At 46.5% G+C, this 21,758-nt stretch overlaps 1 protein-coding gene across 2 annotated transcripts; it reads right to left on the bottom strand.

Annotated features, from left to right (window-relative positions):
- Window positions 1-5,058: 5,058 nt before the first annotated feature.
- On the bottom strand, window positions 5,059-19,941 carry LOC128056051 (E3 ubiquitin-protein ligase TRIM39). 2 transcript variants are annotated; one of them, XM_052648699.1, is made up of 12 exons: window positions 19,869-19,909; window positions 19,183-19,227; window positions 17,372-17,831; window positions 15,394-15,489; window positions 12,587-12,817; window positions 11,384-11,406; window positions 10,697-10,812; window positions 9,712-9,896; window positions 6,444-6,544; window positions 6,266-6,348; window positions 5,341-5,466; window positions 5,059-5,198 (listed from the first exon to the last, which is right to left on the bottom strand). In XM_052648699.1, the coding sequence occupies exons 3-12, from the start codon at window positions 17,822-17,824 to the stop codon at window positions 5,101-5,103; spliced, it is 1,512 nt and encodes a 503-aa protein (XP_052504659.1). In that variant the 5' UTR covers window positions 17,825-17,831; window positions 19,183-19,227; window positions 19,869-19,909; the 3' UTR covers window positions 5,059-5,100. The 2 variants fall into 2 exon arrangements, with proteins under 2 accessions (XP_052504659.1, XP_052504661.1); XM_052648701.1 differs by lacking the exons at window positions 5,059-5,198; window positions 5,341-5,466; window positions 6,266-6,348; window positions 6,444-6,544; window positions 19,183-19,227 and having other exon boundaries at window positions 7,920-9,896; window positions 19,869-19,941.
- Between the last annotated feature and the right edge of the window lie 1,817 nt (window positions 19,942-21,758).

Raw genomic sequence — 21,758 nt, 5'->3', positions numbered from 1 at the left:
GACAGAAAGAGCAGAACCCAAGACGTAGCAGCTGAGACAGAAATTCAAGCATCAATCAAATGCTTACTAAACTAGATGCAATGAGAAAAGTGCTGAAATGACAAACAAAACTCAAGAGAGAACTTTGAGATCTTGAGTGCTTCTTATATGAGGAATTGTGTTTTAAAAAATAGTTTATTTATTTATTTGGCTGTGTAAGATCTTAGTTGCAGCGGCATGCCAACTCTCAGTTTCAGCATGTGGAATCTAGTACCCTCACCAGGGAAACCCAGGTCCCCTGCATTAGGAGCGTGGTGTCTTAGCCACTGGGCTACCAGGGAGGTCCCAGCAATTGTTTTAAGAGGCCAGAACACTGATTGATTGTGAGGAACTGAAATCGTGCAACTCAGACTGGGACTTGAAACCATGATCTTTTGACGGAGATCACACACCTGGTCTGAGGACGTAATGAAGCTCAGGTTCTTGATGTCTCATCACAGAAAAGAATTCAGCAATTGACAAAGTGGTAGCAAAGAAGAGGATTTATTAAGAGGAAAACACACTCCCCAGAGTGTGGGCCATCTTGGAAGGCAAGAAACCTTGAGAGAAACAAGTGGATATGAAACAGGACGGAAGGGGGCAGGGCACAACCTTTAAAAAAATGACACAGCAATAGGACATGACAAAAACTGGTTAGAACCAACTAGGTCCAAGATGGCAGACAAGTCAACCTCAGTAGACCTTAAGCCTCAGTATACACTCACTGTAACATATTAGCATGCTAAATGACATACCCATCAGTGTTATGACAGATCTCGCAAGCCGAGTAGTTGTGGCGCACAGGCCTAAGTTGCCCAGCGACATAAGCAGCAGGGATCAACCCATGTCCCCTGCATTGGCAGGCAAATTCTTAACCACTGGACCACCAGGGAAGTCCTCCCCTGTCCTTCAAGTGTGAGTTTCTGCCCACCGTTCCCACAGTGGGAGCTGTTCCGAGGACATAGCTTTGAGAGAGCAAGGTGTAGTTGAGATCATCTGGACTAAAGGCATGACTGAAGCCTGTCAAGGCCTCTATATAATAAAGATTCTTATGGGTGAGTAGGGAGATCTACTTGTCTTGTTGCTGTCCAGAATAAGCTTCAATTGTTATAAGTTCCCTTGCTTATTTTAAACCTATCACCTACCAACCTGGAGCAGTCTACCTCTTTCATCTCTCCCTGCCCTCCGTGAATGGGGGCTGCTTTCAGAGTTTACTTAGGAAGCCCTAGAGGTTTTGAACCAACAACTAGATCCTTTACCTCCCTCAAGTCTTTTTATTTTCTTTTGGCCGCAGCTGGTAGCATGTGGGATCTTCGTTCCCCAACTAGATATGGAACTCTGGCCCTGTGCAGTGGAAGCATGGAGTCTTAATAACTGGACCACTTGGGAAGTCCCAAATCTTTTTTTTCAAATGGCACTCTTAGTTGGGATTTCTTCAAAGCAAACTCAGTGACAAAGACTTGGGTGCAGGTAGTTTATCTGCAAGATGATCCTAGGAACTATGGTGAGGGAATGGGGAGTAAAACAAGGAGAAAGGGAGCAAAGTATATAGAGGGCACATCTAAATAATAGTGCCACCAGGGCTCCACTCTGCTGGAGGCCCTGAGACTATGTGGAACATTTACCCACCGATACTCATCCCTCACTGTTTGGGGTGGCTCCCAGGAATATTACTCCCTGGCAGTTTGGGCCTACCTTGCATGGCTTGTTTCCAGGTAACAGTCTCGGCCTGAGACAGGAGCTGCTGTCATAGGTGGGAAGGATCTGCTGGAGGTAACCTTCTGAGGTTGTCTGAGGGGGTATGGAAGAGGCACCCTCAGAGTCTGCTGGACACCTTCTCAGTGTTGCCTGCCTGGGCTGCTCTAACTGAACCTGGAACCTATATTCCACAGCTTCTTTGCTCTCTTGGCCTTTTCTGTTGCACATATCCCTTTAGAATACATAATTTACTGTCATACGTTGCTTTTTTTTTCTTGTCTTACTTCTGACTCTTGTTCATTGATTTATATCCTAATTCCTAACCAAATGGCCTGGCATAGAGTAGGCCCTCACAAAGTAGTTATTAAATAAATGCATGAAATCCTGGCTTTCTGATACCTAGTGGGAAAACTGGATAACTTCATTTGTTGGTCTTCAGTGTTGGAAGAAGCTTTAGGAAAAGAACACAGTCAAACTGCCTCATGTACAAATGTGTACTATGGGGACAATAACTCAGATTCACTGATGTCCAGGACCTGTCTTTTCTAAAATACTTTGCTGCTTGTTATTATAATCATAGTATAATTTTGATTACTAATTAAACTCTACTGCAGTCCTCTTAATACTCAGTTTTCAAGGTGTCACCACATATATTATCTCATCTGATAGTTAAAGCAACTTTGTCACATAAAGCTAAAATTATTTACTATTCTCTTTGTTGAGAATCTAAGTAATTTTTGCATTCCCTTCCAAATTCAGAACAGTCTCTCAAATCCTCTCTGTCCCCTGACAATAACTATACTCTTTTTTTTTTTTTTTTTACTAGTTTTAAAAAGTGCTAAGCATATCTAAGGTTCAGGAATAATTAAGGCTCAGTTTCTATGGCTTTTGGAAGACCTTGTTTACTTATTTATTTTTTGGCTGTGCTGCATAGCATATAGGATCTTAGTTTCTGACCAGGGATCAAACCTGTGCCCCTGCAGTGGAAGCGCTGAGTCCTAACCACTGGATTGCCAAGGAATTCTCAGACCTTGTTTTCTTGAACCAATTGTGATGACATAAGTTTCTTCTCCTCTAATTTTATCTAACGAGTCCTAAAAGAGCACAGATTTTGGACTACTAAATTGCTTAGAAACATTAAAGAAAGTTGACTACTGCATAGGACTTTGATTTCCTCTTTGTTACAGGAAATCCATTTTTGCACATATTGACTATTGTGTCATAATAAGTAAACATGAAAAAGGATAGAGTTTTGGCTATGATGTCTAGTGAGAGGAACCTCTATCTTACTGTGGACATGTTCAGTCATGTGTCCTCATAAATCACACTTGAAACCACTTGGCCAGGAGTCAGATTTAGTGTGCGAGAACCAACCAGCTCAGAAATGACGAGGGAGCCAAGGAAGGCTGAGCTGAGGCCACAAAGGGTCCAGGCCTACACAGAGTGTACCTTCAGGCTACACATTTGTGTTGGCTGCTACAGTTGACTCCTTGGGCACTATCTCCAGAAACAAATGTTGCACTGAGATTAGTATTTTCCAAACAAATAATGTATCCACATGTGAGGGAATCGGTGGAGAGAATGAGTTAGGCCCAAAGGCAAAATGAGGATGTGGTAGATTGCTACACTGGTAGTTGTTAGGGAATCAGTGAACCTCCCAATATTCACACCCCAGCGTAGCCCCTTCCACACTGAACCTGGACTTGGCCATGTGATTTACTCTCATCTAGGGGACATTAGCAAGCTTGATGAGAACAGAGGCTTGACAAGCACTCATACCTTGGAGCTTGTCTTCTTGGATTACTCTCTGTGGAAGTCAGAGCCATGTAAGAAGTCCAGCCACCCAGAGACAGCCATGCTGTGAGGATGTCAAAGCCAGCTACATAGCAAGGCCACACGGAGAAGCAATGAGGTATCATATACGCAAATGAAGCTTCTTGAGTCTTCCAGACCAGGTACCAGCCACCAGCTAAATGCAGCTGAGTGATTCCAGCTGATGCTGTACAGAATGGAATAACCACCCAGCCAAGGCCTCAGTCAGTCTAGCCTACAGAATCAGGGGAAATAACATACTGTTTTAAGCTACAACATCATGCAGTGATTTTTATGCAGCAATGAATAACTGCAACCAAGATTTACAAGAGAAAGGGAAGAAAGAAAACTGCATTCTGGAAATAATGAATCTTATTTGTCTACTTTTGGAGTAAGCTGAGTAGCTGGCACCCAGCAAAGAAGTCAGTCTGATATTCTGTCCTCAAGTAAACTGTCCAGGGATATCAAATAAAACAATTTTTGTTGTTTACTGATTCTCAAGAAAACCTTGAAGGTTTACCTACAGAATTTATTGTATAATATCTGCCAATGTCCTTCTGTCAGTACTTTTGACTTTAATTAGTTCAAGTTGAACAGTGTCTCTTGTTAGAATTTTATAGAAGAAAACAGAGATTGGGAAAAGACCCAACACAAAGTGGCCTGCAGAATCTGAACCCTCCCTCTGCCAACCCCACCCTAACTTCTTTTCTTCTGTTAAAACAGCATCAATGACATATATACACTACAGTGTGTAAAATAGCTAGCTAGTAGGAAGCTTCCGTATAGCATAGGAAGCTCAGCTGGGTACTCTATGATAACCTACAGGGATGGGATAAGGGGGTGGGAGGGAGGTTCCAGAGGGAGGGGATACATGTACACACATAGCTGATTCATTTTGTTGTACAGCAGAAACAAACACAGCACTGTAAAGTACTTATACTCCATAATAACATTTAAAAAAGAATAAAATAAAAACAGCATCAGGGACTTCCCTGGTAGTCCAGTGGTTAACAATCTGACTAGCAATGCAGGGGATGCAGGTTCTACCCCTGGTGGGGGAACTAAGACCCCACATGCCACGAAGAAACCATGCCACTGCTGAGCCTTGCATGCCACAGCTAAAGAGTTCAAGTGCTGCCAAATAAATAGATATTAAACAAAATAAAACAAAAACAGCATCAGTGGCATCAGCAGTTTGTCTGTCCAGCCCTTTAGTCAACAGTCAGAGCTACCTAAAAATGGACTATCTTAAGGCTCAGGGCTTTGCAAACATCCCTGGAGCCTGAGTTCCAACCATGGTACTGTACCAAGGAGGCAAGGGTAGAGGGGCACTTCGGAGGCAGGGTCCTGGAAATGAGAGCTACTTCCCAGGGCCAAGTGGAAACGGATCTATCTCCCTGAATGGTGGGACTAAGAGGATGACAACAACAAAAGACAAAAAGGACAAAGGAGAGGTTAACTGGTGACAGAGAAATGCAGACAGAAACAGAGGAAAGAGCTGAAACATTCACAGAACGGAATTACACAAAGTTAAGCAGAATTAAAATTTATTTGGAAGACAGAGTGAGTCCATCACTGGTGACTGGAGCTCTGAGGCTGCACTTTCTCCTCAGGAAGCTGGGCTGGAATGGGGTGGGCTGTGTTTGGCAAGGGCTGTGGTGGTTTGGGATCTAAGTAGATGAGCAGAATTAGTTTTTGAAGACTGGCACTTTCCACACCAACCCAAAACTCACCCATTTGTCTTCTGCAGCTCTCTGTTACCCATTGTCTCTACTCCCTGGGTTAACCCCCATTTTCTCAACCACCTCTCACCTGCCTGGTTCCCCAGCTGGGCCTCGGGCCGGTCTCCCCAGAGCACATGCCTCGGGTCGTTGAGGAACCGCTGGCTGCGCTGGCATGTCAGGCAGGTCTGTACAGTCCAGCGCTGACCCTTGCAGCCTGGAATGCATGTGGGAGAAAGAGAGTGCCCAGGTTTAGGAGAAGAAAAGGTCTCCTGAACCCAGTGTTGCCTCCACTGTTTTCCAGTAGGGATTCTCCTCCCTCCCCACCTTGAACGCAAATTTGATGGTGTCAGGTCCCTGAACAAAGTCTATCATTTTCTTCGCACCCTTTAAGACAAAGTCCAAACTCCTTAACAAGACTCTTCAAGATCTGCCCTGCTTCCCTCTCCCACCTCAGGTCTTGCCCTTGCCCACCTCAAAGCCTGCCTCCTGAACTCTCAGTTCCTTGACAGCACCACAGGCTTTCTTTCCTGAGGCCTCACAAATGGCAAGGATTTCCATCTCCTACTCCCCTGCCCTTATAAAGAACCTCACCACCACTGGTTTAAGTAACTTCGTATTCTACTCCCCTAACTGAAGCATTTTTCTAGGCTATTCTAATCGTTCCTCTTAGTCCATCCCATGAGACCATATTTCAATGAGAATGTTGATTCTAGAGCAATCCTTGACACATCTCAGAAAAATAATTCTTGAGTGAACGAATGAAGATGGGAATCATCCTCTATGATGTCAAATAACATCTATTATCATGGCCGGGCGAGGCTGCCTCTCAGGGCAACATCATTTTTCTACTGCCCAGATCTGTCTGTCCAAGTGGAGTTAACAACTCAGAGAAAGCCACCGACTCCAAATCCCACACCTGGCACGCGTCTGCCTCGAGAAAGGGATCACTGCCCGTCCCCTCCCCAGCCCACAGGTGTTCCTCATACATCCCACCTCAGCAAGAGGGTACTTACGTCTCTGCCGCTGGGTGCAGGTCAGACCCGGGACGAGGAGGGAAGAGCAGCCACGGCAGAGAGTTCGCTTCACCGAGGGGTCCCTGGGGGCGGAGGCAGGTGGTGGTCCGGACGCCCGCTCTCCCTCTCCAGTCCTTCCCCCGTCCCGCCCGCTGCCGGGCTCCATAACCTCTCTTACCGCCGTAATACGAGCCGCTTCGCTATGGTCCTCTCCGTGTGGCAGTAAAACCTCGCTAGCGCCTGGTTCTCTGGGTCCTGTGCGAGGACGCAGTGGGCGGCCTGGGGAAGTGAGCCGTCACTGGGGGCCCTCCGCATTGGGTTCCCCGCCGTGCGTGCGCCGCGGACTCACCTGGTACAAGAAGCTGAGCCTCTGGAGGGCCTCGCGGTCCTTCACCGGCCCCGCCATCCGCGCCGCGCGAGCTCTCCACACGCGACCGTCCACAGGCCCCGCCCCAGGATAGCCACGCCCCCGGCGTCCGCGCGAGACCTCCTGGGAATTGTAGTTCCGGGAGCGATGCGCACTCCTTTCTTTCTGGCCTTCCTTTCTCTGGCGCCACCCTATAGCCTCACAGACCCAACTGTTCGCAAATCCACCCCGCCCCTGCAATGAGAGTCCAGGGGCCTCCTCCTAGTCTTTCTCAAACTAATAATTACATTAGGCAGAGACTGGAGAAGTTAGTTGAGCAGAAGAGTCTTAAACCCCTAAACATCGTCAGGACAGAAGACTCTTCTTTTTAGGCAGATAGGTTGGGAGATGGTTAGGTGCAGTTTATACCCAGCTAGACTTTCTGCCCTATGCTCCTGAAGACAAAGGCAGATGCCTGGAAAACCTACAGACAGAAGCAGCAGGTCTCCCTTTTTTAAAAAAAGGCACTGGTGCCAGTGGGAGTGACGCTGGAAAGGATCATGAGGGTAGTGGAGGGAGGGAAGAGGGCTCCTGGCCCTTAGAAAGCACAGCTTCCTCCCAATCTTTTCCACTTAGCAAATGCAGTGCTGGCCACAGTAGGGGATCCTCACTAACCCCTAGTCTCAGGAACTGAGCACAGAAACCTTTCAACAGCATCCCCCTGAAGAAACATCCCCTGTAGTACTTCACATCCCTCCCTTCAATCTCTGCCTCTCCTTTCCTGTTTGACCTGCTGCTTCTGCTTCATAATACCACTCCTTCCTGAGGTTAGAAGTAGAGGGACAGAATATGCATAAACCCTGAGACGGGGAGAGGGTAGCAATGTCAGGAGAGCATGAGAATTCTCTCCTCTCTCAACCACCACCCCCCACACCTTGCCCCAATCAGGACTCCTGTTTGAAAGAAATGGCTGAAATTTCCTCTCAGATTACTTTCACAAAGGCCTCCAGACTCAAATGAGGCGTATGATTAAAAGGCAGATATGCCCAGGCCCACTCCAGACCTCAATCAATTACTGAGGGCAGGCACCAGGAATACGCTTTTTTTTTTTTGAGGCCAAACTACAAGGCTTGCGGGATCTAAAGTTCTCCCACCAGGGATCAAACCCAGGCCCCCAACAGTGAAAGTGTGGAGTCCTGACGCTGGACTGCCAGAGAATTCCAAGGAACATGCATTTTTAACATTTAAGTTTCTAACACATCAACAGAGGTTATTGTCAAATTACCACAGGACACAAGGATTACTTCAGTGGATCCTTTGTTCCATATTATGTTTTACCAACCAAAGCATCTTGCCACAAAGAACCACAGTCAAGGCACAAAGGTAAGAGGAGAGTCTGGACGAAGTCCTGTTGAGGTGGTAGGAGGAGCTGAAATGCCCTCAATAAACTGCAGTTTCTTGTCCCAGTCTTCTGTGAACCCGATTAGCCAGTAGCAGATAATCCAGTCATTTTAGTTTGGTTTGGCATGCATTGCGTTACCTTTTCTGTAACATATGTACCATATAGGTTGTTTATTTTGGCCTAACATTAAAATGATTTACATTCTCTGATAGGAGAAATGGCAAAACGTGAACAATGGCAACAAACAAACAAAAAACCGGCTCTTATGAACACTAGTTTCAGGCCAGATGCACACAGGCCAAAGGAAGTTGCCTGTATGGCTCTTCCCTAAACATACTACCCTCTTCTACCCTGTCCCCAAGGTAAGGAAGACACCAGTTTCTTTCTCCCTGTCTGGCTTGGATACCTTAGCCAGGTAACAAGGCTGACAACTTGGGAGCAGCTACTTGGAGGCATTCTTTAAGGCCCGGGCTTTGGATAGGAATGCTTTTCTCTTTCCTCTAATACCTGACTCTCTCCTTTCCAAGTTCCCTTGGGGAAGCAGTGAGAGGGTAGACATGTCTTGCATGATCTCTTGCATCTTGCCCCTCCAGATGAGCAAGGTAACAGCTCCTGGAGACAAACAACTACAAGAAGGGAGATGATAAGCCAGGCCTGCTGAAGATGGAGGCAGGGACCTGGGTTCTCTTTCTTCCTACTCCCTCCTCCTCACATTCCTACCTCTGGCCAATCCTACTCATAATGGAACCGAAGAAACCCTTCTCTCTTTCTTTAGCCCTCTTTCCTGACCTTCGTTCTAAACTTCTTGATGCGCAATCTCTGCCCTGAAAATAACTCCTCAACTTCTAGACCCGTGAGAACAACTGTCATTCACCTTTATTTCAATTAGAGGTACAAAGACCCCTGTGATCTTCCGAAAAAAGAAAAAAAAAAAAAGTCTATTCTGGGTCAAAGAACCCCCTGAAAGGCTGTACAGGGGTTTCTGTTTCCTCCTCTGGTTTGAGCGAGTCAGACCCTTCCACAGACTTTTTTCTGGAAAAGTCTCTCCTTCCTTCCCAACCGGTCCTTGTGCAATAGCAAACCCGATGGACTTCAGGGGAGACCACCCCCTGAGAAGCAGCTCTCCACTCTGTCAGGAGGGAGACATTGCAGTGCTCTCGACCTAGTCCAGTCCTACCTACTCCTCCATATAAACCATTCGGGAAACCACATGGTTCTCCCCCATGGTTCAGAACCAGAACCAGGCAGACACGAAGACATTCCAGCAGGTCACAGGAAGGAAGGCCCGTAGCTCTTGACCCTGCCTCACCCTGATGATTCCCATGCCCCGACCTGTCACTCCCAGTCTGTCGGGGGCCTGATGGTGAGTGGTGCAGCATTCTTCCGACCGGCCCGGATGCCTGGATAGAAGAGGGGCCAAAGTTTCTCAGTAAAAGTATCAGTGAAGGTGTAGATATGAGAGCGGTCTGTGACGTTGTAAAAAGACAGTGTGCCAGCCTCATAGTCTAGGAATATGCCCACCCGCTTAGGTTTCACCTTGATGTGCAAAGGGGTAAAAGGCGTGGTGGTGGCTGCATACTTGTCCCCATTCCATAGCCGCACCCGCCAGTAGCCAGTCTCAGGAAGCGGGGTCAGTTCACCCTTTCGGCTCACGGAGTCCCGGCACACGCCCACTGCCCAGTGGGTCTTGTCGCCCACCTCCACCTCCCAGTAGTGTCGACCTGAGGTGAAACCCTCAGTAGCCAGGACGCAAGGGTAGAAGGTGAAACGCCGTGGTGTATCAGGGAGATCCCGGAGTCTTGTCTCCACGAACTTGACGCTCTTACGATCTTCCGACAGGACTAGGTTAGGATGAGCAGTTTCAGGGTCCAGGGTCACATCCGCTGGCGGGAGAAGCCACAGTGGGGAGCTAGATGAGGATGGGAATAGCTAAACGCCCCCGCCTCACTCTTCCAGCCTGCCTTTACAGAGCCTGCCCTGTGAAAGCCCCCAGAACCGTGTGGTTTGGTTAACCTTCTCAATCCTCAGGGTCACCTAAGGGAGGGGAGGGGTGGAGGGAAGGGAACAATGGCTTCTGATCCTGGCCCTAAAATAAACAGGTAATGATCTCTTGACTCTGCAAGGGCTGGTGCTTGAGGCTCCTGCCTGGTCCTCCCTCTGTTCCTCTGAGATCATCATGCATCTCACTGGGTGGAGAAGTACAAGGCACAGACCAGGGGCCAGAAACGATGAAAAATGTTAAGAAGGATACAGAGCAAGAGAGCATTACAGTCTGGTGATAGGGTGACAATGTGTCTGTTTTCCTGTAACAGTCTGGCTTATGCCTGTTTTCTGAGTAAGTATTAATGAGACTCCCTTTCATTCTCAAGAGGAGACCAGTTTTCGGCAAATTATTTAACCTCTCTGGGTCCCTATTTAGAAAAATGTGGGACTAAGAGGAGACCAGTTTTTGGCAAATTATTTAACCTCTCTGGGTCCCTATTTATAGAGCAGATGACACCTGAGGCTCCTCACTTTGAGTTCTGCGACTCAGAGTGAGATTAGAAGCCAGGTAAAGGAGTGGATGTGGATACAGGCATGAAGAGTGACAACAGGGATAACTGAAGTCCAGATAAAGTAGGACCTAAAGACTGCCTTCTCTCTGTTGATTCCCTTTGCTAGTTTCCTTTTGGGAACAACTCACCAATTAGCTGTTTAAGGATTTTCCTTAGTGCAAAGTACTGTCGGGGGAAATTGCTGAAGTTCTTTTCCAGCTCTATGGATACTGAAGTCACCTCCATGGTCTTCACCTTCTCACATCTAGGAGGGATGGGGAGATAGGGGAAGAAAGGGCAGGGTCAGGGGAAGCTCCAGCTTAGTCACTATTCAGATGCTGTCATCTTTAGGGAGAAACTAACATTATTCATCCTCGTACTTTCTCCTCTCTCAAGACAAGTACTCACTGCTTTCTTTTGCCTATCTATGGAAAGAGACATGGTCCCCTGGACAAATCCTTAAGAATGCGTTTTAGAACTTTCTGGAGGTACTGTTATATTTCATGCAGAGATACCACCCCTACTCCCCAACCCATTCCTCCTTCCGTCTTGTTTGGACATGATTCCACCCACAGGCCCAGGCAGAATCTGGATCTATTACATTATGTTGGTATCTGCCCTACCAAGGAAGTCCTGATGCTCAAAGGGTAAAGGGGAACAGACTAGTACTCCCAATCATTTGTTCTGTAATTGGCTTCATGGATGCAAAAACCCTTCTCCCTTTTTCTACCCAAACACTGCATGACTTTCCCATTCTTACTCCCCCAGCTCCCTACTGCAGCCCTAGTCTTTAAGCCAAGACCTAACTCACTCGAAGAGATACAAGAATCACTTACTTTTCCAGGGTACTTTTGACATCCTAGAGGAAGGAGAAAAGAAAGCAATATTGGTCCTGGTAGTCAAGGGCCCTATAGGCAAAAGGTTCCCCTCCTCCCCAAAGTTCTAGAACTATTAAACAGGCACAGGACAAACTAAGGGTCACAGTGCAAAGGGGACTAACTCCAGAGGGATCTGAGTACATCTTTCCCAACCTAACCCCCACCTTCAGCTCTCAGTCGTCATGAAACTTGGTAATTGATGTCACTTCCAAATAGTTTCCTGTGTGTTTGTCTTTGTTCCTCAAGAACACCGGGACCTCAATGCCAGGGATAGGATTGTGTCTGCTCTTTGCTCTGTCCCCCAAGTACCAACCACACACCTGCCTCCTCGAGAATCAGTAGAGGTAGTTCTAGACTGCTGGCATAGGAATGAATCACTCTCTCCCATTGTGGTTTGGTATCCCTTGTCTAGTATTGGTTAATAAATATTTATAAGTGCGTGCCAATCCTGATTTGTGAATACTTGGGGTCCAGAAGACAAAGAAGACAAATCTCTGCCCCGCCAAGGATTTCCCAGTTTAATGTGGAAGGCAGAACACACATACATGAAAGGACATGAGAATAAATACCAAGCAATATATAACATGCAGATAAATATACAACAAAGCCTCGCTGATTCAAATGCTGGTAATGTGATCTCTAAGATAAGAAATATGTTTCCTGGAATCTTGCTAACACCATTCATTTGCTTAAGAAAACAGACTATTTCAAACATTTTAGAGGCACTATTTACATATCAAAAGCAGCATGTTACTATACATTATTTCAAGTGTCATCACACTATATTTCTATTCTTTTTGAGCACTAGGTAAGTCAAGTTCCAGGACTTAAAAGTAACGGTTACTGCTTACACAATTTTTAATGCATAGATTTTTCACTAATTTAGACTAGACTGCCCTCTTCTCAAAAAATTGAGTTTTTTCTTTGGTACAAATTAAGCACATAATTGTTGACAAGACATAAGAACACAGAAGTGATCAAAAGGGATGTGAGAAATCAGAGAAGGCTTTCTGTAGAGAAAGATCCTTTGAGCATGCCTGGAAGAAAGAACTGGGCTTAGAGAGGCAGAGTGGAGGAGTGAGCATTGCAGGCTGACAGAATGACCTGTGCAAAGCTAGACTGCGCTCGGCCTGAGTGGCTATGCAGGGGCAAAGGTCGAACCTTAAGCATCTCGAAGCCCGACTGTAAGCACTTGCCCTCCACCTCAGCAGCCAAGTGGGCGAGGTCCCGGCGCTTGTCTCCAAGGTGAGCAGCATTTTCTCGGAGGCGCTGTAGAATGTCCTGTTCCTCCTCCTCCAGCCGTGAAAGTAACACCTGCTGCTCTTCATCCAGGCGCCGGTGAAGCTCTTCAAATTCCTTTAGGATCTGCTGTCGGCGACTCTCCACTAGTCTCTGAGAACAGAGGGTGGGTGTTATGTTTAACAGGGTCAGTGGGGCATAGGATACCTTTCCTCATGCACCACGTGTATGAATTCAGACTTCAAGTGCCATTGGAAAGAGTTTAAAAGGACACTCATGTTTCTCTCCATTGATATTTCCCTCTGTAAAGAATGGCTCCATCCCCATTAGCACCCTTACTGATAACTTGGGATGAAGATCATTGAGATAAAAAAATAAACCAATGCTGAAAAAATTATTTCATTTACTAAATTAACTTCTAAAAAAGCTATACTTTTATGTTTTAGAAAAAAAAATTCAAGACATAAGAACTCAATAATATGACAAGTACTATTACAGAGAAATGGCTGTAATAATAGGACAAGTACTGATAGCAGAGATACCTCTGCTATTTCCTACTCTAAGTTCTAGCTAACGCAAATTGTGAAGAAAAGGAAAGCACAGATACTCGAAAGTTAGAGATTGTCATCATTTGTACACTGCAAGACATCTACCTGATAAAAACCAGAGATGGAAAAACTGGAAAAATATCAGAATCAGTAAGATTTTAGTAATGGACTGTTATAAAATATAAATTTAGATTTTGGGGCTGAGCCTGCTAAACAGTTTCAAGTCACTTCAGAGACTGACAGTTTACACCCCAGGAATGGGTTATAGATGTGAAAAAATAAAAGGGGCATTGGGCCTGGAGGTGGGGATGAGGGAGAGGGAGGAAAGAGAATTCAAAAGGTCACTGAAGGAAAGTTGGTGATTGGTGACAGTTTCTGAGACCACTGAAATGATAATTTACATTAAAAAAAAAAAACCCACACCACAGTTCTATTCAAGCATTTAGCAGGTTTTTAAACTTTTTATTTCCTTCTCTGTCCTTTATCCTTAAGAATGTGATCAATAGGGAGAGGAAAGCTAATGATTAGGAATAAGCTTCATTTTCACAGATTTTTAGTGTTTCAGGACAATAACTTTTTTAAGTTTACCTTTGCAATCAAAATTAGTTCAACTTTTTAAAAATTCAAATGTTTCTTTTTAAAATGCATAAAGGACTAAGGTAATAATACTTGCTTCCTATTGAAATGTTGTCATTGTTAAAAAACAAACAAACAAACAAACTAACTTCCACTAATTTCAAACCTGTGCTTAGTTCTTGGTAATCCCTAAATCTCATTTATTTCTTCTGGAAGGCTTTAATGACATTGAGTTTCTCTGTCATATTCTTGGGAATTTGCAACTGTACTTTTTGTGTCTGTTGTTTCTATTTTCTCTACCTGACAGTAAGCTCAAGGAGGGCAAGGACCATGTTTTTGGTCATCAATGGCCCGGTGTCAAAGACAGGGTGTGGCCTATACTGGAAGCTTAATAAATATTTATTGATTCCTGCAGAATTAGTATCTCTGGTTTTGCCACATACTGGCTGTATGATCTTGGACTAGACACTGATCCAAGTTCTGTTTCCTTCTGTGTAAACTGGGGATAATAAGACTTATCTTACAGGGTATCTAAGTTCACTCTTGCCTAATAAGCTTTGCTGGACTCCCTTCTCCTTTTCTTGTACCTTCTCTATGTTCCACTGGGGCCAAGTCTAGCCTGATCTCTTAGAACTTAAAACTGGGCAGAACCAAGCCTAAGACCTAATACAATACTTTAACTTTGGAATGTCATGAACACCTAATGAATTAATGCCCTATTATTACTGTTACAATTAATACATGTTTCACTGTCCAATAGAAGAAATAAGGCAGGTATCAAAATACCAGTCTACAAATATGATAATACTATAAAAAAGATGTGAAATTGTATGAAAATTAAGAAAGCGAATTTCTGAAGGGTCAGGAAAGGCTACATAGTAAATGGTTTTCATTTTAGGATGGACAGGATACTATAGGTAGAGATGGGAAGGGAAAGAACATTCTAGGAAACCATACTACCTAGCATACTCGAGCTTATGCGAATTAAGAGAATGTGGTTCTAATGTGACTGGGGGGTTCTGGGAGCTCTTGGGCAGCTTCTTCATCCTTCCTCCCCAATGCACCTTCCACATTCTCCAGCAGAGAGCCTCCTTCCTGCTCTACAAAGAAAAGGAGACCAGCGGCCATGAACTCCCTCAGCTCGCCAAATCCTTCACCCCTTATATCCTTCTCCTCAATTCTTAATCAATTAAGAATGTACTTAAACATTCTTAAGTACAATGTTTAATGACAATCAAGCTTAATAAAATATCATTGTTTTTGAAAGAGCATTTTTTAATAAACCAAAAATGTTGGATTAAATAATGCATCATTAATGTTTAGTTAAATAATGTACAGCTAATGTTCAGGGATTCCCTGGTGGCTAAGACGGTAAAGAATCTGCCTGCAATGCAGGAGACCTGGGTTTGATCCCTGGGTCGGGAAGATCCCCTGGAGAAGGGAATGGCAACCCACTCCAGTATTTCTGCCTGGAGAATTCTATGGACAGAAGGAATCTGGTGGGCTACAGTCCACAGGGTCACAAACAGTTGGACACGACTGAGTGACTGACAATGTTCAGTTAATTGCCTGTAGGGCAGGCCTAATGGGACTGCCTGCCTTTACCTTGAGTTCGCCAGGCTTCTTCTCCTCAGCGGACTTACAGCGGCTGATCTCCTGCAGCTTCTGCTCCAGGGGCTCCAGGCACTTCTGCAGTTTTTCCTGAGAGGTGTGAAGTAGGAGAACAACACTTGTGGTTGGCTGGTACAGCCTATGTTCAGAGCCTAACCCAATTGTTTTAAACTACTTGCTTCCTATTCATCTCAGTTCAGTTCAGTCATTCAGTCGTGTCCAACTCTTTGCGACCCCATGAATCGCAGCACGCCAGGCCTCCCTGTCCATCACCAACTCCCGGAGTTCACTCAGACTCATGTCCATCAAGTCGGTGATGCCATCCAGCTATCTCATCCTCTGTCATCCCCTTTTCCTCCTGCCCCCAATCCCTCCCAGCATCAGGGGCTTTTCCAATGAGTCAGTTCTTCTCATGAGGTGGCCAAAGTATTGGAGTTTCAGCTTCAGCATCAGTCCTTCCAATGAACACCCAGGACTGATCGCCTTTAGAATGGACTGGTTGGATCTCCTTGCAGTCCAAGGGACTCTCAAGAGTCTTCTCCAACACCACAGTTCAAAAGCATCAATTCTTTGGCACTCAGCTTTCTTCACAGTCCAACTCTCACATCCATACATGACCACTGGAAAAACCATAGCCTTGGCCAGACGGACCTTTGTTGGTAATGTCTCTGCTTTTCAATATGCTATCTAGGTTGGTCATAACTTTCCTTCCAAGGAGTAGGCGTCTTTTAATTTCATGGCTGCAATCACCATCTGCAGTGATTTTTGGAGCCCCCCAAAATAAACTCTGACACTGTTCCCATTATTTTCCCATCTATTTGTCATGAAGTAATGGGACCAAATGCCATTCAGTTTTCTGAATGTTGAGCTTTAGGCCAACTTTTTCACTCTCCTCTTTCATCTGACCACCTCTTAATCCAACTCCGTTCCTTGCTCATGAAGTGTCAACTTCCTACAGGTCCCTCCTCCTGCCTCCAGCCTGTCTCCATGCCTTCCTTGCTTGCAAAACTTTAATTGAATCTCACTGTGTCCAGCTGTCACCAACTCTCTGTTCTTCCCTAGCCCTATTCATTTTCTAACAAGGAACTGCCTGTACTGACAGGCAGTTATGTACCCTTATGTACCCTGATATCCTTCTTCTTTTTTTGGCCACATGGCATGCAGGATCTTAGTTCCCTGACAAAGGATTGAATCCCTGCAGCACTGGAAGCATGGAGTCTTAACAACTGGACTGCCAAGGAAGTCCCTGATATCCTTTTTAAAATTTGTTTTCCTATACAACTCTAACCACTTGCAAATAAAATAAAATCTTGATTATTCTGTGAACTACCATAAAGTCTTGTTTGTAAGACTTCATTAATATAATTAGGCAAACTACGTGATAAAGTGCTAAGACAGTAAAATCTCTAGTTCCTATTACTCAAACATTTACCCTGTGTCTCAGCAGTAAGTTAAACCAGATGCCATGTTACCCATTATCTGGGGAAGATGAAAACAGGCTGGTTTAGCTGTTTTCATCTAAATGGTTGGGATGGTTTAGAATGGTTGGGATCATTCTAAAATGATGTTACCTGTTCCCAATACCAGTGGGTAAAAAAGCGGTGTGCTGAGCAGGGGGGACAGAATGAAGGAACCAGACTATTTTTTAGTTCTTAAGTCTGAGATTCTCTGTGTGGTTTCATTCATTTATGAAAAATAGGATACATTCTAAGACCACACATACTCAAATGTGTTACAAATTTGGGCCGTACTTCTTACTGCTCTTCTTCATGCGTGAGGACAACCAATCAGACGGGACTGCACCCCCTGACCTTCACCCCAGTACGTAGCTCTGTACCTCCAAGGGGACTACAGAGTGAGCACCAGAGACTGTCTTGCCCTCAGGAGCTTATGATTCTCTACCCAGGGAGTCGCCCATCCTCTGGGCTCCTCCCTCTTGCCCTGCATTGACATCAAGTGTCTGGTTCCCTACCTTATACTCCTGTGTGGCATCGTCCAGTGGCACGACGGTGTGGGCCCGGTGGGTGTGGGAAATTGCACATATCAAACACACAGCCTCCTGGTCCTCATAGCAGAAGAGGCTGAGGGCCTCATGGTGCTGGGGGCAGAGGCTCTCATCTCGGATCTTCCGCTTCACGGCCTGCAGCTGCTTAGCAATTTCCACCATACTGCCCAGCTGTCGATTAGGCCGGAGACTGCGGTATCGGGATGTCTTTCGACATACAGGACAAGGGAAGTCCCTCTCTAGGTCCTCCCACCAGCGAGTGATGCAAGCTTTGCAGAAGTTATGCCCACACTCAATGATGACAGGCTCCTTCAGATACTCCAGGCACACAGAGCAACTTGCCTCCACCTGTAGGTTCTCCAGAGCTGCAGCTGTGGAGGCTGCAGAGGCCCCGGCCTCTAAGAGACTTGTCTCTGCCATTATTTAACTTGAGGTTAAGAAGAGAGAAGAGAAAAAAAAAAGTTAGTTGGGGGGGGGTTAATTTTTTTGCATCCCTGGCCTGACATTTACCCCCAGGTTAAATCCTAACTCCAGACTTAGCACTGTCATGGTATTTTTAAATCTTCTCTTCCCCCAGTCAATCTCTTTGGTTTTTCCATTTCCCAAAATTGTGACTCCCACCTATGAGCAAACTGACACACAACCCTCAGTCTCGTCTTTCACCACTGCCTTTTCTTGTTAGAAGCAGACGCTTCTTTCAAGTCTAGCCCAGAGTATTCATCCTGATCCAGGTTCATTCCACTAGTATCGTACAGTTTCAGAAAAATGTATTCTTAGTTTGACATCTTTTTCTAATAGATGAAAAAAGAGTATGGGAAAGTGAAAAGTGCCTTAAGAGTCAAAGCATTAAGACTGCTTAAATCAAGAATATTTTAAAGTTTAATGCTACAGAAGAGTTCTACTACAATAGCCCACTGAAGCCTAAGCTTGATTCTTTGCCACTGTTCCCTCAGTCTTTCAAATGGTAAATATTGGAATGAGTTAGGCAAGGGTAACAACCTCTTCTTTTCAGAAAAGTGTGACATTATGCTTCCCTTTACCAGGCCTAGAGGAAGGGTGCACTCATCATGGAATGAAATGATTCACACAACAACTGTTTCCTATTTGTGTGCATTTGGATGTTTGGAGCTGCTGTAAAAGTGATAAATTTATAGCAGCTATAACAAAGAGTTTATTACTGAGCCCAGGGCAATAATTTCTTGAAAAGAAGAGTTGACAAATTTATTCCAAGTATTCAGTGCTGACAGGAGTCTTTTGAAATAGTTGTTGATAACTAATTCCTTGGATATACTGTACTTCCAACTAACAGGTTCTGGGTGGTCGGGAATTAAGAGAGAAAAGTAAACTGGCAATCAAAAACTCTAATGAAGCCTCAAAAGAACTGGAAATGCCCCTAAGAGATGTATAAAGCAGAAGGCTGGTCTTCCGTTCCATCCTTAAAACATAACCACTATTATCCATGAAATATTTCATTTCTCTACCCCTTAACCTCTCTCTCTAAGGAACCCAACAGAAGAAAATGTAGTAAGTCTATTTATGTGTTTAGAGAGAAGTGGCCATGTAGTGAGTTGGGTTAACAATGATTATTTCTGTATATACTGATGGCAAACGTGAAAAGTGTTTAATTTGGAGTAGGAACTGATAACATATTTGGACCTGAATTTCTCCCTCAACCACGAGAGAAGTTCAATTAGATGATTTTTCTTTACCTACAGGAATCCAACTTCGACCACTAACACTTCCCTTTTCCTAATCTAGAAATTAGGTGGTGGCCTCACCCGAGATGAGTTGAACTGTATGCTGAGTTAGGGACCAGGATGGATCTAGACTGGCGAAAAAGTAGCGTTAGAGAAAGATGGGGAAAAGGTTAGGGAAGTATGGGGAGAGGGCTTGGAGCTACAGCATTAGTGAGGCCTTGGGTCATTTCCCCCCTATTCCTCGTGTCTCAGTAGAAGGGCACACTTCAGAGAGGTCCTCATTGTGTTTCTACCACTGTTGGGGGGTCCCACCTTGCGCCCCTTTCCTGAGCGTGGTCCACAACTCGGTCCCACCCCCGTCTCCATCTTCTCCCGCCTGATCTGGCGCAGGGGGGCTGGAGAGGGGGGAGAGGAAACGTCGTTGTTGGCAGGGAGGGAGGGATGCGTGTCCAGGTGAGAAGGTGTGACGTGAAGATGGGATGCCCGCCGCTATGACGCAGCCGAGACCCGCGGTGACGGCGTCAGAGTTTCACCCGGGGAGGCGAGCGGCAGCGGGACGGGGTAACGGCGGGGTAGCCAAGCAACGCCGGACGCGCTGACGTCGCCGGGGCGGCAAAACGTCCGCCCGGGCCTGAAACGGGCGGAGGCAGCTGTGGTTACGTGCGGGGGGCCGGTGACGCAGTCGCGGGGCGCTAGGACGCGGCGTGCGGAGCCGGCGGGCGGGGGCAGGCCCCAGGGTCCCGGCGCGGCGGCGGGACAGCACCTACCTTCCCGGCTTCGGGTCCGGGAGTGCGGGGCGCGGAGCCGCCGGAGCGCTGCCTCCCTCCTTCCTCCTCCCCCCGCCCCCGCCCCGCAGCGCGACACACAATACTCGCCGGAAGCGGAAGCCGCGCCGAGAGGCTCGTGTCAGTGGAAGCTGGGGTGTCGGCGGGCGACCGCGGGAGGGCCTAGCGGCGCCTGCCGAGCAAGAAGGCGGGGGGGCGGAGGTGAGGACCAGCTGGAGGAGTCAGGGGCAGGTGGCTGGAATGCGGTCGTCCAGGTGACCCGCGGAATCCGCTGGAGAAAGAGGGCCGCGCATGCGCGTGGCGGAGCGCTGAAGCCCATTGCCCTCAGGGCGCCTACGGGCGCCGGGGCAAGCGGTACTGTCCCGCCCAGGGTCCGCGCCCGGACTCTGGTCTGGCTCGGTTGGTTCCAGGTGGCGCTGGGAGCTGTCGAGGGCGGAGCAGGGGCGGGTTGCGGACTTTGAGCTACACTTCTCCTCTCTCCTGGCCAGTCTCGGGAGAAGGTGGCTCGCCGAGTCGGCGGCCAATAATGTGGCGGTCCTGCTGATCTCAGCTGGCACGTCACTTCCGACTAGTTGCGTTTTAGGCTTTTAACATTCAAGGATTAGCTCAGTCCTGCCTTGGGATATTCCTTACCTTGTCCCTTCTGGGCGGGCTTTATGGAAATTATCTGCTGTCTCCGCTGGAGTGGGAGCCTCAAAAGAGCTGATACTGCGACTCTGCTGCTCACCTTTGCATCCTCGGCTGCTTGCTCGGGGCCCGACTGCAGTGAGCGCGCCTTGAACTCGGGTTCTGAATGCGAGAGAATCCCGTCTTTTTCCAGTTTGGGAGCTGTGACTTGAGTTTCTCCGCAGGAGTAGATAGTGCTTGTATGGAGACTCCAGACTCCTGCGTTATTACCTCCTTACTTTCCTCTCCTGTTGCTGGAATCTTCGCAGGTCTGTGACTGGAGGACGAGGGTGAGGTGATGAGGCTGGAAGAGTCTGCTGATGGAGGTGTGATGAGACTGGGAGGAGGTGCGGAGTTGATGGAGCTGGGGAGGGTGGGTGCTGGGTAAATGGGTGATGCGGCTGGGTAGGAGTTAGTGCTCTAAGCGCAGACACGGCTGGGAGAAAAGGCAGCCCACCTCCCCTCTTCCCCCAATATTTGGCATACAGAATGCTGACTGGAAGAAATAAGCTAATTTTGGTGTTCCCTTCGAGGGGAAATGGCCATATGGCCCTTGTTCCTGTGTAAGTTGTGATGCTGTTTACAAACACTGTGCAGTGTTTAACCTCGAGCATCCTGGGAGCCAGGAACTATTTACTTGCAGAAAATATCTAATATGGGAGGTATAAAGATTTAGAGTCAGACATGCGAAGGACAGTTGATCTGCTTTTTCTTCACTGTTCTTTGCTTTTTGTTCGCTTTTCTTTTTTCGCTAGCCAGTGGTTGAAGATTAAATTCGATAAAATTACGTTAACTCTTCTCCATCCCATTATTTGATTGTTAGGAATTTTAGGAGCAGTACGTTTTCTATTTTACGGACTGCCTCAATTCGAAGGTAGTGAAAGCCATTAACTAGGTGGTCAGCCTCTTTGGCCTTGCTTTATGGGGAGAGTGGTGAGGTTTGGTTCTGGCTTGTGAATTGTAACTTTTAAGGTGTTGCCTAGCACTTTACTCTGGCTTTCTGTTTGTAAAAACAGATGTGGTACTAAGGAAATGATCAGGAGCAAGAACATTGCCTAGGAATATGAAGAATGTGTTGGCCTCGAGTAATAGATTTTTAAGTGGACTTCATGCCCAATAGGGCTTCCCTGGGGTCTCAGAGGTTAAAGCGTCTGCCTGCAATGCAGGAGACCCAGGTTCCATCCCTGGATTGGGAAGATCCCCTGG

Source organism: Budorcas taxicolor, chromosome 11 (genome assembly GCF_023091745.1).
Source record: "Budorcas taxicolor isolate Tak-1 chromosome 11, Takin1.1, whole genome shotgun sequence".
Classification (NCBI taxonomy): Eukaryota; Metazoa; Chordata; class Mammalia; order Artiodactyla; family Bovidae; genus Budorcas; species Budorcas taxicolor.
Note: the sequence above shows the minus strand (reverse complement) of the source record. Positions and strands in the feature narration are given on the sequence as shown.